This window comes from Saccoglossus kowalevskii, chromosome 6 (genome assembly GCF_978046115.1).
Source record: "Saccoglossus kowalevskii chromosome 6, keSacKowa6.1, whole genome shotgun sequence".
Classification (NCBI taxonomy): domain Eukaryota; kingdom Metazoa; phylum Hemichordata; class Enteropneusta; family Harrimaniidae; genus Saccoglossus; species Saccoglossus kowalevskii.
In genome coordinates this window covers 23,879,833-23,901,910 of record NC_140646.1, presented here as the reverse complement: position 1 = coordinate 23,901,910, position 22,078 = coordinate 23,879,833, and the positions used below count along the sequence as shown (strand labels likewise).

Here is a 22,078-nt window from a genome sequence, read left to right as displayed (position 1 = left end):
TGAATTAGCTCTTGGTGTTTGCATATTTTAAAAAATGGATATCATTTTCATGTACAATTTGTTCTTCAGATTTTTGTTAACCAAGAATATTTGATGCAGGAGTATGTTCTCGAAAGGGCTATTAAGTTTACACATTTAATTGTCTGTTTTGAATAAAGCAATGAATTGGATGTCTAACCAAGTCACTGTAAATAGGTTAATTTTTGTAAGATATTCAGAAGAAAGCGAGGTGTACATCTTTGATGGAGCGGGTTGAACTTTCGCCACTCCATACGTCACAGCCACAGACTATACTTGGATTGAATGAGTTTGTCAAAGAGTGACAATTGTAGCTGAATATTCAGTTTTTTTTATTTGAGCCAATATTCTCCTGTAACATGATTGCTCTTGGGGGGCTTTTTTCAGTGATTTTAGTCTAGAATTTTTTCATTTAGAGTTACATTGAGGCCGAGGTAATTAAATTGTCTTATATATTTCTTTGCTTTCATAGAAGGAAATGTTGTTATTTAGAAGTTTATTTGATTATTTAAATATCATGATTTACCGTGTTCAAGGCCAGTTTGTCAAATCTGAAAACCTATTTTTGAATTTGATAAAATAACTACGTTGTCAACTTATAAGGGGGCAGCTAATCTGTGAATTATTTAATAGAGGTGAATCATAATTTTAGTGAGCCTCGTATGACAACAGAGCGTGACTTGGCAAATCTGCAATGTGACTAAGAAACAATTCACAATGCGTGGTTAATTGTAATGCTAATAGTGTATGTAAGGGTGTACATGTATGTGCATTCCTGTCCCCAGTTCTTTCCCGCGTGATCAATCGAGTTCTACCCATGCGCATTGAGTATGTGACCTCCGACCTGTATATCTTTCAATTTCACATGTGCTGATTTCAGTCTGGCGTGTCTTTTCGGATACCGGCTTATTGAGATTTTTGGCAGTGAGACTGACACGAAGGTGACGGATTCGAGCGGTGACACTGTAGTGATCAAACACAGCAGTCTGACTAGTGTATTCCGCTCCGAAAATACTTGACACGACAGCGGTGTGGTGAGCAGAATTTATTTTAGGTAAGTCAGTGATACTGCGATTTTAAACCACAGATGATCAGTACAGTGCTGTCATTTACACATTCTAAAATCAATACACACGCATTCGGCTGTTTCACGTCTTATCGGTTTTCTGTATTTTTTTTTTATTTTTTCCCATCTGCGATCTTGAAAATAACGTTTGATCATGGAGCTAAAAAAAGCTCCATGGTTTGATCGAATTGAAGAGATTGGCAGTTTGTTGACGTTGCTGTTATCCCCAGTGCCGTATCGTGACTTATTGATATTGGTAAAAGCGGATGAGCGTATTTATCGTGATTAGTAAACTCTTGAATATATGATATGTACATTATCTTCTTTTTTTTTTTCGAGAAAATTAACTTGATAAGTGTGAAGTGTTTGAAGTCATTCCAATGTTGATCTGTCACCATGACTATGTTTATTTTATGCGAGTCTGGGTATGACTTGGCAAATTTGTAATGTAAAGGCGTGGTTTCTTGTGATAGTTATATGTAAGACCTTGTGTAATTACCATTAGGTGGGCTATTTGCAATGTTTGCTTTAGTAATCGGTGAATACACTAAAAAATGTATGCAACTTTTATAACAATGCACGAGTACGTCACTGAAAGCTCTCTTGTATTAGAATTGCAAAGGTCCGATTTATTAGCCACAACACTATCTTCAGAAAGATCACCATTTAAGTCGGTAATGTTACACAAAATAAGGGTAGCAATACTAACAAAAAAAATTTGGCTTTCTCAGTAATTATGTCATTTTAGTTCATTGTGTTATACACTTTGTTATCCTGTGTCGTTGCATTAAGTCAGGGATGAATCTTGAAACTTCGTCATGTATCTGTTGTCTTTGCTTATTATAGAAAGAGACAAGGTATAAGGAATTGAAATGCATCTCTGATTTTGTCTTCATTCATAAATCAGGATATATAAATGTTAGTTTTACATGAATGGTGTACCGGTATGTCGATCTTGTTGTCACCAACAGCTTGGAGTTCCTCTGGAGGCAAGTTTCATTGCAGAAACAGATATTAGTATGCTAATTGGTCATGCAATTACTTGCAGCAAGTACAATCCTCGCATGCATTAGCATTTCTACTAAATTCTAATTAATTAGCTATAGAAGTACTGGTACTTTCAGTTCATGTTTGTTGTTTTTTTTCTGCCAAAATATAATGGGATACTTGTTTATGTGAAAAGATTTCAATTAACCCCCCTCCATTTGAAATGGTCATCCCTTAAAGTTGCATTACAACGTAGTATTATATGCAGAACATCTTTCACATTAATGTAATTAAAACGATCAGAAATATTACCTCTGAAACAATTTTGATGCAAATATGTCAAATTATCAATATTTAATCTAAAATAGATTGGAAATTTAAAAGTGACATGATGATCTCATCTTAAGGAAAAGGTCATTTAGAAAATAATCAATTGTTTCATTAAAATCTTGAAATGATAATTTCCTCTATAAAACATTACAATATAAAGGCAACTGTGTCAACATATTCTGTCAATTCTAATACGTTACCGTAGCATTTGACGTACGCTTCTCAAGCTATGCGTAATGCGTCATCAAAAAACCATGGTAACAGTTTTATTCTGTAATCTGTATTTTAGATAGAAAAACTCGTAGCTTTATAGCGCTATACATTTCACCTGAGTGAATAACTAATTTTCTGCAAGAGCAGACTTTATTTTGTCTCAGAGTAATTTATCATGCCAATTATAGTCAGAGTTGCAGTGTTTGTGAAGTTATATAGCTATATTAATACTAATTGCTTGACTGTTGAATAGAAATTGCATTTGACCTGTGGCTGTCACTAAAATCTCACTTGCATGGCTATTATTGACAAGCTAATACCATTGCTGTTCAGTTTACCTTCATAACCACGGTGATGGTAAAATACATTTCTACTTCAGCTTCCAGAAGAAGAAATAACGTAACATCGGTTCACTCTGATGTCCATAATTAGTAAAATTATATTCCGGTATCAAAGAAATATTCCATTCAAAGAAATTATAATCTGAGAATTTGCATTACATTATGTTTTCATAACCAATGAATGAAGAGATGAAGGATGAAGGGATTTATAGTGAGTAAACCAGTATCGCTAAGTTTAACTATTAAGTAAGTAAACACCGTACGGTTATGCAAGTGTCTGTTGCTAGGCAACAATTGAATGAGTAATTTCCCAATTCCCAGCACAAATTAATTTATGCGTAAATGCAAGAATTCCTAGGTGTTATTCATAGATGGAATATTACTTGAAATTATGTAATCAGACGTTATTATTAAGTTGGCTGACTATATATAGACCACAGTGAGATTTTTAAACTATAAATATTATAAATACTTATAAAAAAATTATTTTATTAACTTGTGTTGAATACTTTTTTTTTAATTATAATTTTTGGCTATCATTCTATATAAAACTGCTTTCAAGGAGGCTATATTATTATCAAAGTACTTTCCTATGCAGTGTGGCAGGCAGGAAAGAGAGGCGAGTGTGGAGATGAGGTGAATGTTGTCCCAAACACTAAATACTTATCATTGTGATATAGCAACATTTAACAGTTTACTGTTACTGTTCAGCAGTGTGACAAACGTGGATAGAGTATATGGTTGTGTTCACGTTACACAAAGTACGGGCTAAGATTTAAGCGGATTTAGGCTTATCTAGCATATTTGCATTTCAGCTAGACCCAATTGCGTCCACGCACAGGGAGGGCCAGTCGTTAGCACGGGCTAAGGGCTGCCATTAGTTGGTGACCTTTGGTAAGCCGCTATTTACGAACGAAAAATAGATGACACGCGCGAGGTTCTATTTCTGCTGCTGGCATGTTTCGTTCTAATTTTGAAGCGACGTGCACAGGAACGCGAGAGAAGACGGACCACTTATTTGGATGCACATAAACAGTATACAACGGGCGTAACAGAATACAGCGTTTTATTAATGCATGTCGTAGACAGCGAACCAAATTTATTTTGTCTACGATTGAAGCTGCTATACGCTCTACTACAGTGACCCGATTAGTGTGGAAGTGAGCGCGGAGTAATGACTGGTGGAATAGTGTCGTTATACGAACATGGGACAATTTTCATACCCAAAGGTCGCCGCAGAGGGCGCTTAGCCCTGGGCTAAGCGTTCGCGCATACTTTGTTTGCCCGTGCTAAGGTCTAGACTGTGTCTTAAATTCGGATCAGATTTAACCCGTACTTAGCATTCCTTAGCATGTGCTATGCGTTCACGCACGTTTTCTTAGCACGGGCTAAGGAATTTGACCTCTTAGCCCGTGCTAAGGAGTAGCAAAAGTGTACAATACTTTTAACATTCATTTCAAACCGATGAATTTTCCATCTATTGTAGTAATTATGATGGTAAACTTCCATTTGAATTTGCACTTTGCTGTTTATATAACGCTGTATTCACATTATCGTGAGGTGTTAACAGTGTAGTTGTGACAGCTTATTATAAACGGTAATTACTTAGAAGTACTACTGATAGTACATGTTGGTTTCAATACTCAATATTAATGGCCCACCTGTTGTCACGTTTTGTCGTATTGTGATTTTATGCTGAATGCAAGGTGTATTCGGCAGGTATCCAAGAAACTTAGATTCTATATAGATATATGCGAAAAGTACCCAATAAAGTTAGCTTCTATATAAGACGTGACAGGTCGATACACCATTTGGCACTGAAATTTGTCTGCACTTTTTAGCTCCGCTGTCGGCTTTGTCGAGCGGAGCTTATCATATGAGTGATTGTCCGTCGTTCGTGTCAATGTTTTACTTTTTCAACTTCTTCTTGAAAACTACAAGCCTGAATGCTTTGATACTTGGTGTTAATGTACCTTGGGTAGACTTCTCTCAGATTTGTTCATTTCGTGCTGATATCTTCAATTCTCTAATTTTGGTGAATATTTTTGTCATTTTTGGTAAAAAGTGATATTTTTGATTTCTTGTTAAAAACCGCAAGTCGATTGCTTTGATATTACATATCTAGGTACTGCATGTAGACCTCTGATTTGTTCATTTCATGATGATATCGCTAACTCTCTAATTTTGATGAATAACAGCGGAGCTATCTCAACCAAGAGGCTGCTTGTTTCTTATATTCTTCAATATTTCTGGAAATTAACCCTAATTTTGGAGCTACCAGACCACATTTGAGTATATTTTCAGTGTTTACTAAAAAAAATAGTTATTTTTGTTCCAATCTTCGTAAGAAAATGCTGACTATAAATGAAACTAGTTTGGGATTTTGTGATGAAAAGTGGGAACTGGTGGTGAAATGGTTAACCCTATGACCAAGCAGAGAAGTTGGTTCTACAAGCCGACCGTGGTAGAACCAAGAATTCGTTCCTTTCAGCTAAAACTGTGTTCTTAAATTGTCAACTAGCTGTTATTGTCGCTTGATCAAAAAAATCCAACATGCTCATTTCTTGATATCTGTCGGCGATTAGTTTAGCCTTTTAGCCAGTAGATACCTTGTTTCAACTTTCTGTGGAATTTGCTATGCTGTGAAACTTGAGTCGAGCAGAGAATTGGGCCGATCACTGACCTATTTGGTAAAGTCACATCAATGACCTGCATATTGTGACAGCAGTTGATTTTGTCAAACTGACTGCTGTAGAAGAGTATCGAGAGAATATTTGTTCACAAACTGCGGGATAAAAATTCCTTGCCGACTTCATAACATACTGTGAATTTGTCCAATTGACTGCAGAGGCAATCTATAGTATATTTGCATCTAGTCTAGTTCAGCGAGATTTTTTTTATAAATAATCACGAAAAATTCATGTAGTGCAGCATTTTTTAGCACAATGTTATTATTCAAAGAAACAATGCATTTTGTGTAATGAATAAAAAACAAAACATGTGTGCTTCCCAAATATTTTGTCTTGAAAAATATGTGGATAAATTATTTGTTGGTCTGACCCAATTTTTGTAGAATTTGTTGTGAAATTTTTAAAATTCTTGGATTTTTATGTTAGAATCAATAAGAAATGTCCATTTTTAACCTTGCCTGAAATGTAAAAAAAAAAGGGAAAGATACTGTAAAATGACTACCGGGTAATTTTCACTGGGTTTAAATTTCACTGATATACAATTTCAGGCATATTCAGTGGGTTTAAATTCAGTTTTTTTTCATTTAGATAATCTGTTCTATGCTAAATTTTACATATTCACTGGGTTTTAATTTAGCGCATTTTCCAGTCAGCGAAATAAACAAAATTAAAACTCGGTGAATAATTAATTCTTTTACAGAATACAGGAGAAAATGTCTGTCTTATTGTAAAATATTATTGTTATGACTACAGTGATGGTAAAGGTACACTACAAATTAACCCATTAGTTCATAAGAGACAAATTACAAAAGTTAAGCAAAATTATAAAATTTTATAGAAATGAACTGAGCTGAGCATCTCAGGGCTGATAAAATGGCGTAAAATTTAACGTACAGGTACAAATAATTTGTCCAAACATGCATGTTGTTATTTATTTTCTCTGTTCTAAAACTGCTGGCAAATTTAAACATTTATTATTAGACATACTTGACCAGTTAAATAATGATTTTCGTATGCATTCTATTTTGTGTTTTTGTTTCAATGAATTTTAATGTCATAATAATAACTATATTTACATTATTCATTTTGAATAGAATAGAGTCAAGTTCTATTCTAAAAACAAACAAACAAATTAAGTAATAGATGTTGATTCATCCTAATGCAAACTATACTTAGAATATGATTCAAAATTAATTCGGACAAGACACATTCTGTTCTATTTTGTTCTGTATATCACCTATGCTGAAATCCATGGTAATGTGCCTTTTCATTGTACAAATTTCGGCCTTGTCTCGGCTCTACTCAGTGATGTGCTACATCGTACATGTCCAGTTACTTTTTGTGATGGAACAGAAGGGGAAAGTCTTATCACTAGTAGTTTTTATTAAGTACATGTACCCTTATTAAGGTAGCGAGAAGGTTTTGTGACGTTTTTAAATAAAACATTCTCAGTCTGTTGTCTCGTTCAGAACAGTAATTTAGGTTATATATATCAAAAGACTAAGTATAGAGGTACAAGTTCGCACAAACTGGACAGTCATTGTTTACTTAATTATCACGTGACATCAAAAATGGCGAACCTTGTAAAAATGACTAAGTTCGCAATTGCGAGAGCACACTGCGGAATTTCCTGGTGAAATTTACGTCATGCATTGTCCGAAATGCGTCTCCGATAATCAAGAGCTATTATTCTGATTTCTATGCAGGTTTGTTTTTTTGTCCTTAAATTATTTCATACTTGCACCTTTAACAGACTATTATTCTGTGACAAAGCATTTTCTTTAAAAACCCAGACATATTTCGCACCATCATTATCTTTTGAACGATAACTGCGAATTTGAATGTCCTAGTCCGAACGCACTTGATTTGGCGGCGGTCCCGATGAGTCGTACTCGATCAAAACTTCAATTCGAGAAAAACGCGAAAAACAGTTTTGGTTAATAAAACACTGTAGATTTGCTGCATTGTTATAAATATACACTAAAAATGGCCAAACATATTAACCACTGATATCATAGAACTCATAAAGAGTGTCAGATAATGAATAATTTCAAGCTCGAGCGTGAAAAATGAAGAAAACTGCTGGCATTTGAGTCCGTACTCCAGGAACGTTCGGGTTTTCCATTGTTATGCAAATGAACAACGAAGGATAATCGTCTGACAAACATTACTGTCCCACTGTACACGCTGACAGTTTACAAACAAGCTAATCCTTCAAGTGTCTCTGATAAGACATCTAATAAAACGGTTTTCATGGTGAAACAAAATGGCCGATGTTTAAAAAAAAATTGCTGTGTCAGAGTGCGACACTGAGTGGCAGATTTTTCTTTGCCTCGTCTGTCAACGCTTTCTTTCTTTTCTTCACCATTGCGTTAGAAAAAAATTGTATTAGTAAAATAGAATATTGACTTGGAAAATAAAACGATTTAAAAGAAAGTTGTGCAAAGTTACAGTACTCCTTTCGCACAACCTCCCGCCCGCTTCCGCTTTCCAATCACCTTTTGCTCTCGCTTCTGCGACCGCTTGTTGAATTCGACCATACAATTTCCGCTTTATTTTCGACCGCGCAAACCATGAAATATCATCGCCCACCTGCTCGCTCGCGCGCATTTAAAATTCGGACTAACAGAATAATTTCCGAGGTTCACATTGTCTTAGAATTGTCTTTTTGGTTTTTATAGATGTTGAACAGCTGACAAACGTTCAAATACTTTTTGTTTTAACTATCTTTAATTATATGCACGCAACCTGACCCTTTGACCTCGATTTGCCTTGGCCTGAATATTTTATTTTAAACAATATTCTGACGTGAAATACAAAATATATTTCAACACAAGTACGACATGGTTGTCTGGGGTTTCTTTCCTGATTGTTGAGTCTCCGCAATGTGTTTTGTATAATTATTGTTGTTTTCCCCCGATGCTGAAGGACCGTAAAGCTAAATGGCAGTTACATGCATGGGCTGAGTGAAAGAAAATATTTCTAAGCCTAAAATAAAACCTAATATTACACCTCTTTGTGTATTTGTTAATTTTACATATGTTTGTCATGACAGTATGTTTGTAAATATCTAGAAAAATCTCGTCTTTCGTTGATAATTTCGATTGTTTGTTTGGAATGTCGATCCCTGTTGGTTTCTCCATACTGAGTTTAGGAAGGGCGTCGATCAACACCGTGACAATCAGCCGAGAGAAGACAAACAATGACCGTAATTCATGTGGATCATGTCCGTAATTTGTGGGCTGAAACCCCAAATAATTAAACAAGTATTATTATTTTAATATATATTTTATTTTACATCGCAAAACTAAACCATGCCCAAAACAGAGCTAGAGTTGTTCGCGGTGAAACAACCGCATTGAAGACGATGCAACTTCAACTAGCCATTTCTTACCTTGAAATAAAAAAAAAAAAATTCGAAGAGCATCGGGGAAAATATTAATAATCATCCTTATCAATCGCTTGCTTTATTTTATTCGAATCCATGAAATTCACGATTTTTTTTTACATTTGTTGGCAACTTCCGCGCTAAAAAAGATTGAAAATGTGGGTGTGGTTATCTTGCAAAGTCCGGACAAATATGGTTCTGTGACCCAGGTCGTGTTTCGATCAGGCGACTCTCAGCCAATCAATGATGTTGTAACAAAGCATATTTGACGCTAATTGAAGGGTCGTCGTACAATCCAATCTCCGGCGTCGATTCGCATAGTTTTTTGTGCTGTGACAGGCTTCAAAATTATTCGCTGAAAAACATATATTTTGACAAACTGATGGAATTTGACCTTAGTTCAAAAAGAAAATACTAGGCTAAGATACATTAGAGTTCACGCGAATCAGCAAGTTGTGAAATAAAGTAAACCAGAGTAGGGTCGATGATTTTCAGCCCTGAAGGACTTACCCCCGGTATGTGTAAATCCTGAGTTTCGAATTGTTTATCGACTGGTCACCAAATAGTTATGGCTATAACTAAATTTGACACGTTTTTCTTTTAAGCCCAATAAATTATTCATACATGTCAAGTTCTGTTCAATTTTTTCAGGGCATATGACCGTTTTTAGTCGAAAATATTTGTTGTGGGAACACTTTTGCGGTACGTATACGGTATAGACCGAACTCATTCAATGATCGTGACTTAATTTTAAAAATTGAATGTCAAATTTTACCAGACGTGGACCGATGTGGATTCGGTATCGTTATTTTTGGAATTAATCACTAACATTTCCTCGTTTCTCTGCTCTCTCAAAAGGAGTTACATAGGCTTTTTTCACGTAACTGTCTCATTAAAATAAAAAAAATATATTACATCTAGAACAAGCACCCAAAACACGTAACAAGAGGTCCCAGTTCAGTTGCTTTCACGATACAAGTGTAATACAACTATTAGATTTGAAGTGTCGTTCAGAATGTAATAATAGTTAATACTAGTTGTATGTTCACACTTTACTATCAAAACCACCATTTCGACCACTCATGTGCCAGTGATCAGTGTTTGGGCGAGCGGTCAATGTTTTCAATGAGGAGCGAGCGGAAAAAAAAACGCGCTTAAAATGCGGTCGGTTTCCGGTCGGACAAGACCGCGTGGTCGGAAATTAAGCGATAAGCGGTCGATGTAAAAGCGGAAGGTTGGGCGAAATGAGTACTGTATGACCATGTTTCTCGGACGAAGTCTCGACTGACAATAATGCTGACAATGGACGTTAGATAAACACGCAGTGTTTGCAACTGGAAGCTTATCACCCGTTATATCAGAATCGTCAACAACAGAGTATACAGATAAGATGTTATCATTTAAACCCTTTCAAAGATGAACATTATGCAAATATCCACAAAACTCCAGTTGTAGTCTTTTCTGCTAGTGTTTTAAAACACTAATTTGAGCAACGTTATTTCGCAATTTCGATCTTTTGTAAACCTGGGGTGATGTATCAAGGTCTAAAGTAACCGTTTTATCAATTTTTGAAAAATCAAGAAAAAAGTGAAAATTTCCCTTCTCGCTACCTTAATTACCCTTTGTAAATTGATTGTATATAGAAACAAGTCAACAGCTGAAATTGTAGGTTGCGTTTCTATGACAACACATCATCAATATCAGCTGCAACAATTATAACTCAAATAAAACAGGAAATTTGCATTTCCTGCGGAGTTTGAACCCGCTTAATTTATGATAACGAGCTCTGCTAAATCTTAATTACTGAACAGACAACACGAATACCGAGAGCTGTATTGTCAAAACCTCTCTGATATATAATGGGAATGAAATTGTTGTAGGCCATTATACCGTTTTTGATCTTCTTATGATACATGTATCTGAGTAACAGTCACTGTTATATGCGATTCTTCTTTATACTTTAAAAACTGTTGATATAAAAATCTTTTTTCCAAATGTTGAAAAATAAATGGTATTGTGCACTTTATCATCAGCGTTTTTCTGCCAAAATGTATTTTCTATCATTTCTATGTCAATTTTGGCATATTTGAATATTATTTTTCATAGTCTACATTGCTAGATTAAAAAAAAAAAATTTTTGCTGGTATTTCAGTGTTGATTTGATTACAAAATTAGACTTTGGTGTTTAAAGATTAAAGGGTTGATATCAAATTGAAGTAGTATGTCCTTTCAAACCTGGATTGAAACGACCACAGAGAGAGCTTGTTAGTTGCATGTAGCTCCATTTTGTTTTAGATTTTCAGTTTTATTGAATGTTTTTAATAAGGAAAACAAAAAAAAATTTCCTATTACATTTTCCATTTCGAATCAACCATTGAACGATAATCCTATCGCCCCCAAAAAATTGTGATTACAGTAATTCTTTTATTTCTGATTAGAAAGAATTTCTGATTATTTTTTAAGCTAGCTGAATTGCTAGAAGTAACATTAAGATGTTATTTTTTGAGTGGTTGAATCATTTAGTCAGTAGTAAGAATTTGAATAGACTGTTTAAAATATACCAAAAAACACAGAAAAACTTGTACCTCCCGCTGTCTATTTCTTATATTGAAAAATAAATGGTATTGTGCACTTTATCGTCAGTGTTTTGCCAAAATGTATTGCAGTATTTCCCATATTAATTTTCATAATCTGTTTGTCTAGAAAAAAAAAATATGAATTTTGCTGGTATTCCAGTTTAAAGATGCATATTTACCCTAAGATATTCTGATGACGTTATTATTATATTTTTGTTTGTTTATTTACTAATTTACCCTCATTTGAATTTCTATTCTACTTTAGCCTTGGTCGTTGTAGTCCCCGCTGTCTCTACTCATACATATCACTTGTAGTGCCCACTGTCTCTACCCGTACATATCACTTGTAGTCCCCACTGTCTCTACTCATACATATCACTTGTAGTCTCCACTGTCTCTACCCATACATATCACTTGTAGTCCCCGCTGTCTCTACCCATACGTATCACTTGTAGTCCCCGCTGTCTCTACCCATCATATCACTTGTAGCCCCCGCTGTCTCTACCCATTATATCACTTGTAGTCTCCGCTGTCTCTACAAATCATATCACTTGTCGTCCCCGCTGTCTCTACCCATCATATCACTTGTAGTCCCCGCTGTCTCTACCCATTATATCACTTGTAGTCTCCGCTGTCTCTACCCATACATATCACTTGTAGTCCCCGCTGTCTCTACCCATACATATCACTTGTAGTCCCCGCTGTCTCTACTCATACATATCACTTGTAGTCCCCGCTGTCTCTACCCATACATATCACTTGTAGTCCCTGCTGTCTCTACCCATACATATCACTTGTAGCCCTGCTGTCTCTACTTATACATATCACTTGTAGTCCCTGCTGTCTCTACCCATACATATCACTTGTAGCCCTGCTGTCTCTACTTATACATATCACTTGTAGTCCCTGCTGTCTCTACCCATACATATCACTTGTAGTCCCCACTGTCTCTACCCATACATATCACTTGTAGTCCCTGCTGTCTCTACCCATACATATCACTTGTAGTCCCTGCTGTCTCTACCCATACATATCACTTGTAGTCCCCGCTGTCTCTACCCATACATATCACTTGTAGTCCCTGCTGTCCCTACCCATACATATCACTTGTAGTCCCTGCTGTCTCTACCCATACATATCACTTGTAGTCCCCGCTGTCTCTACCCATACATATCACTTGTAGTCCCTGCTGTCTCTACCCATACATATCACTTGTAGTCCCTGCTGTCTCTACCCATACGTATCACTTGTAGTCCCCGCTGTCTCTACCCATACATATCACTTGTAGTCCTGCTGTCTCTACCCATACGTATCACTTGTAGTCCCCGCTGTCTCTACCCATACATATCACTTGTAGTCCCTGCTGTCCCTACCCATACATATCACTTGTAGTCCCTGCTGTCTCTACCCATACATATCACTTGTAGTCCCCGCTGTCTCTACCCATACATATCACTTCTAGTCCCCGCTGTCTCTACCCATACATATCACTTGTAGTCCCCGCTGTCTCTACCCATACATATCACTTGTAGTCCCTGCTGTCTCTACCCATACATATCACTTGTAGTCCCTGCTGTCTCTACTCATACATATCACTTGTAGCCCCCGCTGTCTCTACCCATACATATCACTTGTAGTCCCCGCTGTCTCTACCCTAACATATCACTTGTAGTCCCTGCTGTCTCTACCCATACATATCACTTGTAGTCTCCGCTGTCTCTACCCATACATATCACTTGTAGTTCCAGCTGTCTCTACCCATACATATCACTTGTAGTCCCCGCTGTCTCTACCCATACATATCACTTGTAGTCCCCGCTGTCTCTACCCGTACATATCACTTGTAGTCCCCGCTGTCTCTACCCATACATATCACTTGTAGTCCCCGCTGTCTCTACCCATACATATCACTTGTAGTCCCTGCTGTCTCTACTTATACATATCACTTGTAGCCCCCGCTGTCTCTACCCATACATATCACTTGTAGTCCCGCTGTCTCTACCCATACATATCACTTGTAGTCCCCGCTGTCTCTACCCATACATATCACTTGTAGTCCCCGCTGTCTCTACCCATACATATCACTTGTAGTCCCTGCTGTCTCTACCCATACATATCACTTGTAGTCTCCGCTGTCTCTACCCATACATATCACTTGTAGTTCCAGCTGTCTCTACCCATACATATCACTTGTAGTCCCCGCTGTCTCTACCCATACATATCACTTGTAGTCCCCGCTGTCTCTACCCATACATATCACTTGTAGTCCCCGCTGTCTCCACCCATACATATCACTTGTAGCCCTGCTGTCTCTACTCATACATATCACTTGTAGTCCCTGCTGTCTCTACCCATACATATCACTTGTAGTCCCTGCTGTCTCTACCCATACGTATCACTTGTAGTCCCCGCTGTCTCTACCCATACATATCACTTGTAGTCCCTGCTGTTTCTACCCATACGTATCACTTGTAGTCCCCGCTGTCTCTACCCATACATATCACTTGTAGTCCCTGCTGTCCCTACCCATACATATCACTTGTAGTCCCTGCTGTCTCTACCCATACATATCACTTGTAGTCCCCGCTGTCTCTACCCATACATATCACTTGTAGTCCCCGCTGTCTCTACCCATACATATCACTTGTAGTCCCCGCTGTCTCTACCCATACATATCACTTGTAGTCCCCGCTGTCTCTACCCATACATATCACTTGTAGTCCCTGCTGTCTCTACTCATACATATCACTTGTAGCCCCCGCTGTCTCTACCCATACATATCACTTGTAGTCCCCGCTGTCTCTACCCATACATATCACTTGTAGTCCCCGCTGTCTCTACCCATACATATCACTTGTAGTCCCTGCTGTCTCTACCCATACATATCACTTGTAGTCTCCGCTGTCTCTACCCATACATATCACTTGTAGTTCCAGCTGTCTCTACCCATACATATCACTTGTAGTCCCCGCTGTCTCTACCCATACATATCACTTGTAGTCCCCGCTGCCTCTACCCATACATATCACTTGTAGTCCCCGCTGTCTCCACCCATACATATCACTTGTAGCCCTGCTGTCTCTACTCATACATATCACTTGTAGTCCCTGCTGTCTCTACCCATACATATCACTTGTAGTCCCTGCTGTCTCTACCCATACATATCACTTGTAGTCCCCGCTGTCTCTACCCATACATATCACTTGTAGTCCCTGCTGTCTCTACCCATACGTATCACTTGTAGTCCCCGCTGTCTCTACCCATACATATCACTTGTAGTCCCCGCTGTCCCTACCCATACATATCACTTGTAGTCCCTGCTGTCTCTACCCATACATATCACTTGTAGTCCCCGCTGTCTCTACCCATACATATCACTTGTAGTTCCCGCTGTCTCTACCCATACATATCACTTGTAGTTCCCGCTGTCTCTACCCATACATATCACTTGTAGTCCCCGCTGTCTCTACCCATCATATCACTTGTAGTCCCTGCTGTCTCTACTCATACATATCACTTGTAGTCCCTGCTGTCTCTACCCATACATATCACTTGTAGTCCCCGCTGTCTCTACCCATACATATCACTTGTAGTCCCCGCTGTCTCTACCCATACATATCACTTGTAGTCCCCGCTGTCTCTACTCATACATATCACTTGTAGCCCCCGCTGTCTCACCCATACATATCACATAACCCCCTGCTACCTCTGCTCTGTATATGCTTTAGTTATACTTGCAGCCCTTGGTGATTCACAGTTCATCCTCATATTCGCAATTCTCGGTCCTCACTGCATCACAGTCACACCTGCTAAAAAAAATTATCAACAACTCGGTGCATGTAGGTGTAGATAAATTCTCACTTACAAAAACTTTTTGCTTTTATGTTTGAACATAACTGAAATGAGACTCACAGTAGTCATAGAGAGTGGTGCAGATTTGTATAAAAAAAATAAGCCTTTAAACAATCTAAAGAAATTATGGCATTTATGTTGGAAAACATGTATACATGTACTGGATATGATATGCTTCATAGATATATAAACCTCGGACAACTAATAAACACACTGACAATGCTATTGTTTAGAGGTGTCAATTTGCCTAATTCCTGGCGAACGTGTGTCTCGGCTATGCTGGTGGCTCGCGCTTTGCCTAATTTTGCCAAATGGAGAGTACACTCATCGGGAATCCTTGGTCTCGCGTGCATTTCAGTCATTCTTTTATTCAGTTCAGATCAGATCACCCGGAAACGAGAGTTGAGTTGCTGAATGTTATATTTTTTAGCTAAAATTGACCATATTTTAGAAAAGTAACGATTATTTGAATGTATAGACTATCTTCATAGTAATGTTCTTGAATGTATAATTAAGAAAAAGGAATGACTTTTACCAGAACACGGACATTTTTTTCGATAGTTACTTGAATTTTCTGGGATAGTTAAAGTCGCCATATTTACAACAAAACTCGCCTTATGTTAATATATTTCGCTGATCATGTACATGTATTATCAGTGTTCTCCACAATCTAAAATAGCTGGTGGGCGGCCTAATTAGCATAAATTTGCATATTAATTTACATATCATTTACATACAGCATTCTAGCATTTATGTCATGAACTGCAATACATACTAAGTTATTTACTATTCTCTTTTTAATTTAATTGAAACATGTTACAATTTTTTAAAATACAAACAGATTGGTCACTATTAATATTTACGAAATGCAAAAAGTCTGAAATCGGTGATTTATACGTTCGCAAATTATTCTGCGTTCATGAAATGCAATTTGAGTAACCAAGAGCAAGTACAAAACATTAATGTAGAAAATATACGAGGTGATTTGTCCCCAACGCCAAAACGAACGATTTGTCAAAATAAAACTCATAACATTTTTTATTTGTGGCATCAGTACTCACCCGTGCCGACAGGCGGCATTTACGCATGTACGATCACGATACGTTGCGTTTTCACACGTTGTTTTTGGAATTCAAGAAAAAATGCTAGCAATCGGCAAAATAAAAGAATCTGCTATGTTCTCGAAAGATTAGACATAAAAAATGGATAAATTGAAAAAAGTACGTGGAAAAGATGACTAAAATATTATTCAATTACAAATACTCGCGGTAAACTAATCCGGCAGCCATGTTTGATGTTTATTACCGTTTTCCTAATTCTGTACACGAACACCCAGAATGCGTTGTTCCCCTATGCAACTTAGATACTAAATCGTTACAGCGCCAACAGCGATGGGTGGCCGACGGTCGTTGAATGGGGTAGGCCAAAAGGTCACCAGTTTGCCTTCTCCATGCTGTTTTCATGATGAAAATCGAGCGAACGTTGTAAATACGGCTAGAATTTTAATTTTTGTTCGAGTTTACATACAATCTGCTAATATATTTGTTTATTTTCTGTGCATATACATTTCGTTTGTATTTACTTCTTTCTTTCGTGATCGGAAGACGATTATTAAAAATACAGCTGTAAATTGAAACCACTGTAGTTGCGTATCGTGAGCAATAAGTGGCAACAATGTCGGGCGACAATGAATTCAGGCGATTGACACATTGCCATGAATACACTCGATAACTGCTTGCAGACTTCCAGTGGTCATTGTTTATGTTTGGACTCATGAAACAATAGCAAAATAAAGGGTTGGGCAACTACTCTTTTGTTTAGGCTTGGGAAGAACAATGCAAGCTTTTAACAAATAATTTCAGCTGGATGTACGTTGGTGGGCGCTTGTTGAGAGTTACTAGGCGGCCGTACAACTTGATGGGCGGGCCGCCCACCTAAAACCCCTTGTGGAGAACACTGATTATAAAAAGCCTTTGAAAATATTATACGCCAGGGCAAAAACTGTACTAGTCAACTAAATGAGGCTAAATTAATATCCTAGTAACGGCCTTGAAATAGTACTGACGCGATGTTTTGATTTTGTACATGTATGTAGCAACGGCGCGCCAAGAGAATGCTCATTTCTTTCTGTTTTATTGTTAATCTTCAAAGAAATAGCAAATTTCTGCAGCCTCCGTATAGCAAACGTGTATGCTAACACGTACATCCAGAGTAAACTAAAATATCTCCAGTGATTTTGGATTTATAAAAATGAGCCTAAATTTTGAATTGCTGTGACACAAAACTATATCTAATTGGTGAAAGAACATTTCAAATCCAGTTTAGGTTAATAATATTGAAAACCAATATATTTGCAAATGTCACGAATACCAACAAATTATTTGACACTGTCATTTTTTTTCAATTGCTTGTTTGTTTGTTTTCCTTAGTGAGGATAGTTAAAAATAGAATGATATACAGGAAATTGTTTTATATTGAATATAATTGTTACATTTTTATTTTTGTCAACTTGTCTGAGTTATCTGATGAGAAAGGAAGTTGTTTGATGAAGAAGGAAGCTTGAGTTAATAAGAATATATCAAGGTCCCTTCTCTGATCTCATTTAGAGGATTATTTTTTTGGTTAGGTAACTCTCTTTAGCTATACTATTTTAGCAGGAGTTGTATTATGAAAACTATTAGCAATGGATTTAAAAGTGAGGGAAACATCAAGAAACAAATACAAAGCCATCAAAATATCTATTTTGAGTTTTGTACATTGTTAACTTGTTAAATATTGTCTTTCAAAATTAAATTTAGAAAGCCATAACAGCAAAGAAAGGTTAAATCCAAATTTTGTCATCAATAAATTCTTTTAAACATATTTATTTGGCTGGAAAGCTTTTAAACAACTAGTAAGTGGAATCTACACAATGAATAAATGCACAAAACCCCAAATAGATACATGTTCTTTTAGTCTTTCCTTGACTCAAGTATTTGGGATGCTTACGAATGCGTTGTCAAGTACTTGTTTTAAATGACGTTGATAATAACATTGTGTTATGTTAATTTTTCAAATGAGACTTGTATTTACACAGTGTTATTGTGTGAACAGTTCATAAAGTCTAGTCACTGCAATATATGTATACACTGTAATATCAGTATAGTAGACAGAGAGTCTCCACTTAACACATAGCAACTATGAATGTAAGAACGGTTGGACTTGGAGGCAATTCATGTGCCAATGAAAATCACAATTGAGCTCTTTCAATCTACATTCTACGTATAATTTTGAAAGTTTTGTTCATGCATATTTCTGAAACCATTCATAAGATGATGGCATAGTTTTCAATTCTATCACCATCAACAATATATGATGGTATTAAATGTATTTTTGAGAGTAATGTCCGCATTCAAATGTCTTAAGTTACAACCTAAGCACTGTGCACGCCAGCCGTTAACCCATTCTTGCAGCATCAAGCAACGAAATAGAACACGCTAAACTATAAACGTTGAGTGTTTGAGTTGAACCTTCGTTCATGCAAAGCTGTTGAAGCGAGAGGGTCATCACCTGCGCACACACGGGAATTGAGTCCCAAGCGATGATATCAACACACACTAAAAACTCAAAGGTTCATGGGTAAAGGCTTGTTTGTAAACGATGATACGCTATGGCCATCTGACGCATACACAGGTGACAACTCCCCCGCTTCAAAGTACCAGTTTCAAAGCAGTGTCTCTGATAAAGATGCATTATGTAAAACATTGTTCGTTTTACGACTTGAATTGAAGTATGAATGCAAGCTATTATTTAATAGGTCGAAAAGAAGATGAAAGACAAAAAGCATTGTCATCTTGATTATTGTTTTATTCAGAAAGCCATCATAAGTATTGACATTTGCAAGATATCTTTAAATTGAAAATTGGTACCACTGTGTTAACAGGTTCGGTTTCATTGTAAAACAACCCACGTACTTGTTCGCTCATTGTTTATTTTTACCATTACCATTACCATTATCATGTACATATTCAATAGGTTTATAAAAGATTTTATGTTTGTATTGAGTATTGCAACTGTTAACTGTATTTCCACCTCTCCCATGCATCCAACACTCTCACTGAATAGACTGTATAATTCAGATGTCAAGAACAAAAGTGCCGCTCAGTTGGTGCATTTTATTTTATTCGTTGATGCAGCAGGTCAGTGGCTGGTCTGCGCTGGGAGTAGTTTCCAAGCTGGCTGTCAGCTAGATAGTCTCTTCAAAAATATGTTTTATTTTTAATTGCGTATCAATGATTTCAACTTATTTACCTATGTTACTCATATGAGACACATTTAGGCAGAGTAGCTGCCCCTCGAAGGAGTAGCTGCCACCCCTACACAATAATTGTACCACCTGTTGATTAAAGTTCAAATAAGTATTTTGATTGACCCAAGAGTTCAACATTGTCCATGTCTATATTTCTGATTCTACATGTGCTGGTGTATACATCATAAATAATAGTCGATTTTCAGTACTTCTTTTGTCGAATCCCACGTCATGTTTTGATGTCACTACGACAATATGACCTTAGTGTGGAAAAAATGTTGTCTATTGACGAAAACTACATGCCGAGTGATTATTTGAATCACACTGTTAAAAAAAATATCTGTCATTGTCTGCTTTAAATCAGAATCAGGTTCTTAGTTAAAAGTGAAACTAAAATAACTACAAATGTATGCTGGAAGTGAAGATATTAGTAACACACATAAAAACATAACATGGGTTGCTTTGTAAACGTCTCCTAAACTCGCGTGGGTCACATGTGATCTCAGATAGCTGTAATCTACGATGGTATGCAACCAATTGACCTTATAACTCCGTTCATTTACTGATTGATACCATGCATAGTCGTATCTCATAAACCGAATGGAGATTCAGAGAGAAACGAGCAAATAACTGTTTACTTAAGTGGCAGATGTATTTATAATAATTATACCAGTACATTTAATTTTGCAGTGGTTTAGTTCAGGCAGTAAATTCTGTTGGATTCGTTACAAATCACTACCAGCCGCAACAAAACTGGCACGCATGAGTTGAAACTTATCGTCTGCACACGTTGTACCCTTTTGATCTGTTTCATGCACTAAGCAACATACTCTTATCACTTCAGTTGTGCTCGTCACCCTTGTATTAATTTATAATTTATTAATTAATCAATCAAATTCTTTCATTTTGTTGTAGAGTTACAAAACACAATGGCTCATAATGGACATGCAGTAAATAGCGCCCTAAACGGTGTTAACGGTATGACGAATGGTAAAATGAACGGTTTCACTAATGGACTGCTTATCAATCAAAATGGCTACCAGGAGAATGATAACAAGACCCATGTGTTAGTAACTGGCGGAGCTGGCTACTTGGGATCAACGCTGGTACCAATGCTACTAAGAGATGGCTACAAGGTGACTGTTTATGATATTTTTCGCTGGGGCATAAACTCTTTATTGCCGCTTGCAGGTGACCCCAATTTACATATAATCAAGGGGGATGTTTGTGACGAGGCACATTTGGTTAAAGTCATGGAGAATGTTGATGTGATCATTCACTTGGCTGCTGTAGTTGGGTATCCGGCATGCGACAAAGAACCCGATAAAGCCTGTGCAATCAACGTGGGCGCCACGGAGACCATAACCAAGAACCTGCAATCTTATCAGAAACTGATATATGCTTCTACAGGGTCTTGTTATGGAGCCGTTGATGGAATCTGCTCAGAAGATACACCGATCTGCCCACTTACCTTATATGGTAGCACAAAAGCTAAAGGAGAAGAGCTAGTGTGTAATGTTGGTGGTGTTGGCCTCCGACTTGCAACTGTGTTTGGCGTTGCCCCTCGCATGCGCTTGGATCTGCTCGTTAATGACTTAACACACAAAGGACTGAATTTGAAGCATTTCGATCTTTACCAAGGCAGTTATCGCCGTACATTCCTGCATGTAAAGGACGCTGCCCGATGCTTTATACTGGCCCTTGAAAATTACGACAAAATGAGTGGCAATGCATATAACGTTGGACACGAAAGTATGAATATGACAAAATCCGACATTGCACACTTGATACAGAAGAGCGTCAAGGGATGCAGGATCACCGAATCAAAAAATGGGGAGGATAAAGACAAGCGTGACTACGAGGTATCTTATGAGAAGATCCGTAAGATCGGCTTCAGTACTACGTTGACAGTTCAAGATGGCATCAACGAACTCTTAAAAATTCTACCGCACATGAGCGAAGCTGATGTTATACGCTCAAAAAATGTTTAATATCAATATTTTGGCTTCTAGAAAAACAAATCTATTTTTTTGGTTTTCTTTTCTGTTCTTAGTTTCTTATCTATATTGTATTTCAACAGTTTTTTTTTATTTAACTGATAGTAATACCTCCACCCCACAATTTTGTATTTTTTTTTTCAAAATATGCTGGGAAAATCTAAGAGCAGCTGTATATTGCTTTATGTGAATATCTTGCAACTGAAATATTAAAAGCAGTTGAATTATATATGTAATGTATCATATGACACTAAAGTCGGATTTTAGAATGTTAAATAAAATAGGTATGTAACATATTTATTACCTCTTGTATAATAAGATGTTTTGGTATT

The 22,078-nt window shown here is 37.0% G+C and overlaps 1 protein-coding gene across 1 annotated transcript; it reads left to right on the top strand.

Moving 5' to 3' along the window:
- The first annotated feature begins 884 nt into the window (after nt 1–884).
- On the top strand, nt 885–22,042 carry LOC100377323 (uncharacterized). The gene is made up of 2 exons (XM_002735062.3): nt 885–1,072; nt 20,665–22,042. The coding sequence occupies exon 2, from the start codon at nt 20,679–20,681 to the stop codon at nt 21,738–21,740; it is 1,062 nt and encodes a 353-aa protein (XP_002735108.1). The 5' UTR covers nt 885–1,072; nt 20,665–20,678; the 3' UTR covers nt 21,741–22,042.
- Nucleotides 22,043–22,078: the final 36 nt, after the last annotated feature.

What these genes read in the sequence shown, in the direction of transcription:
- LOC100377323 (XM_002735062.3), top strand. Translation starts at nt 20,679, where the DNA reads ATGGCTCATAATGGACATGCAGTAAATAGCGCCCTAAACGGTGTTAAC.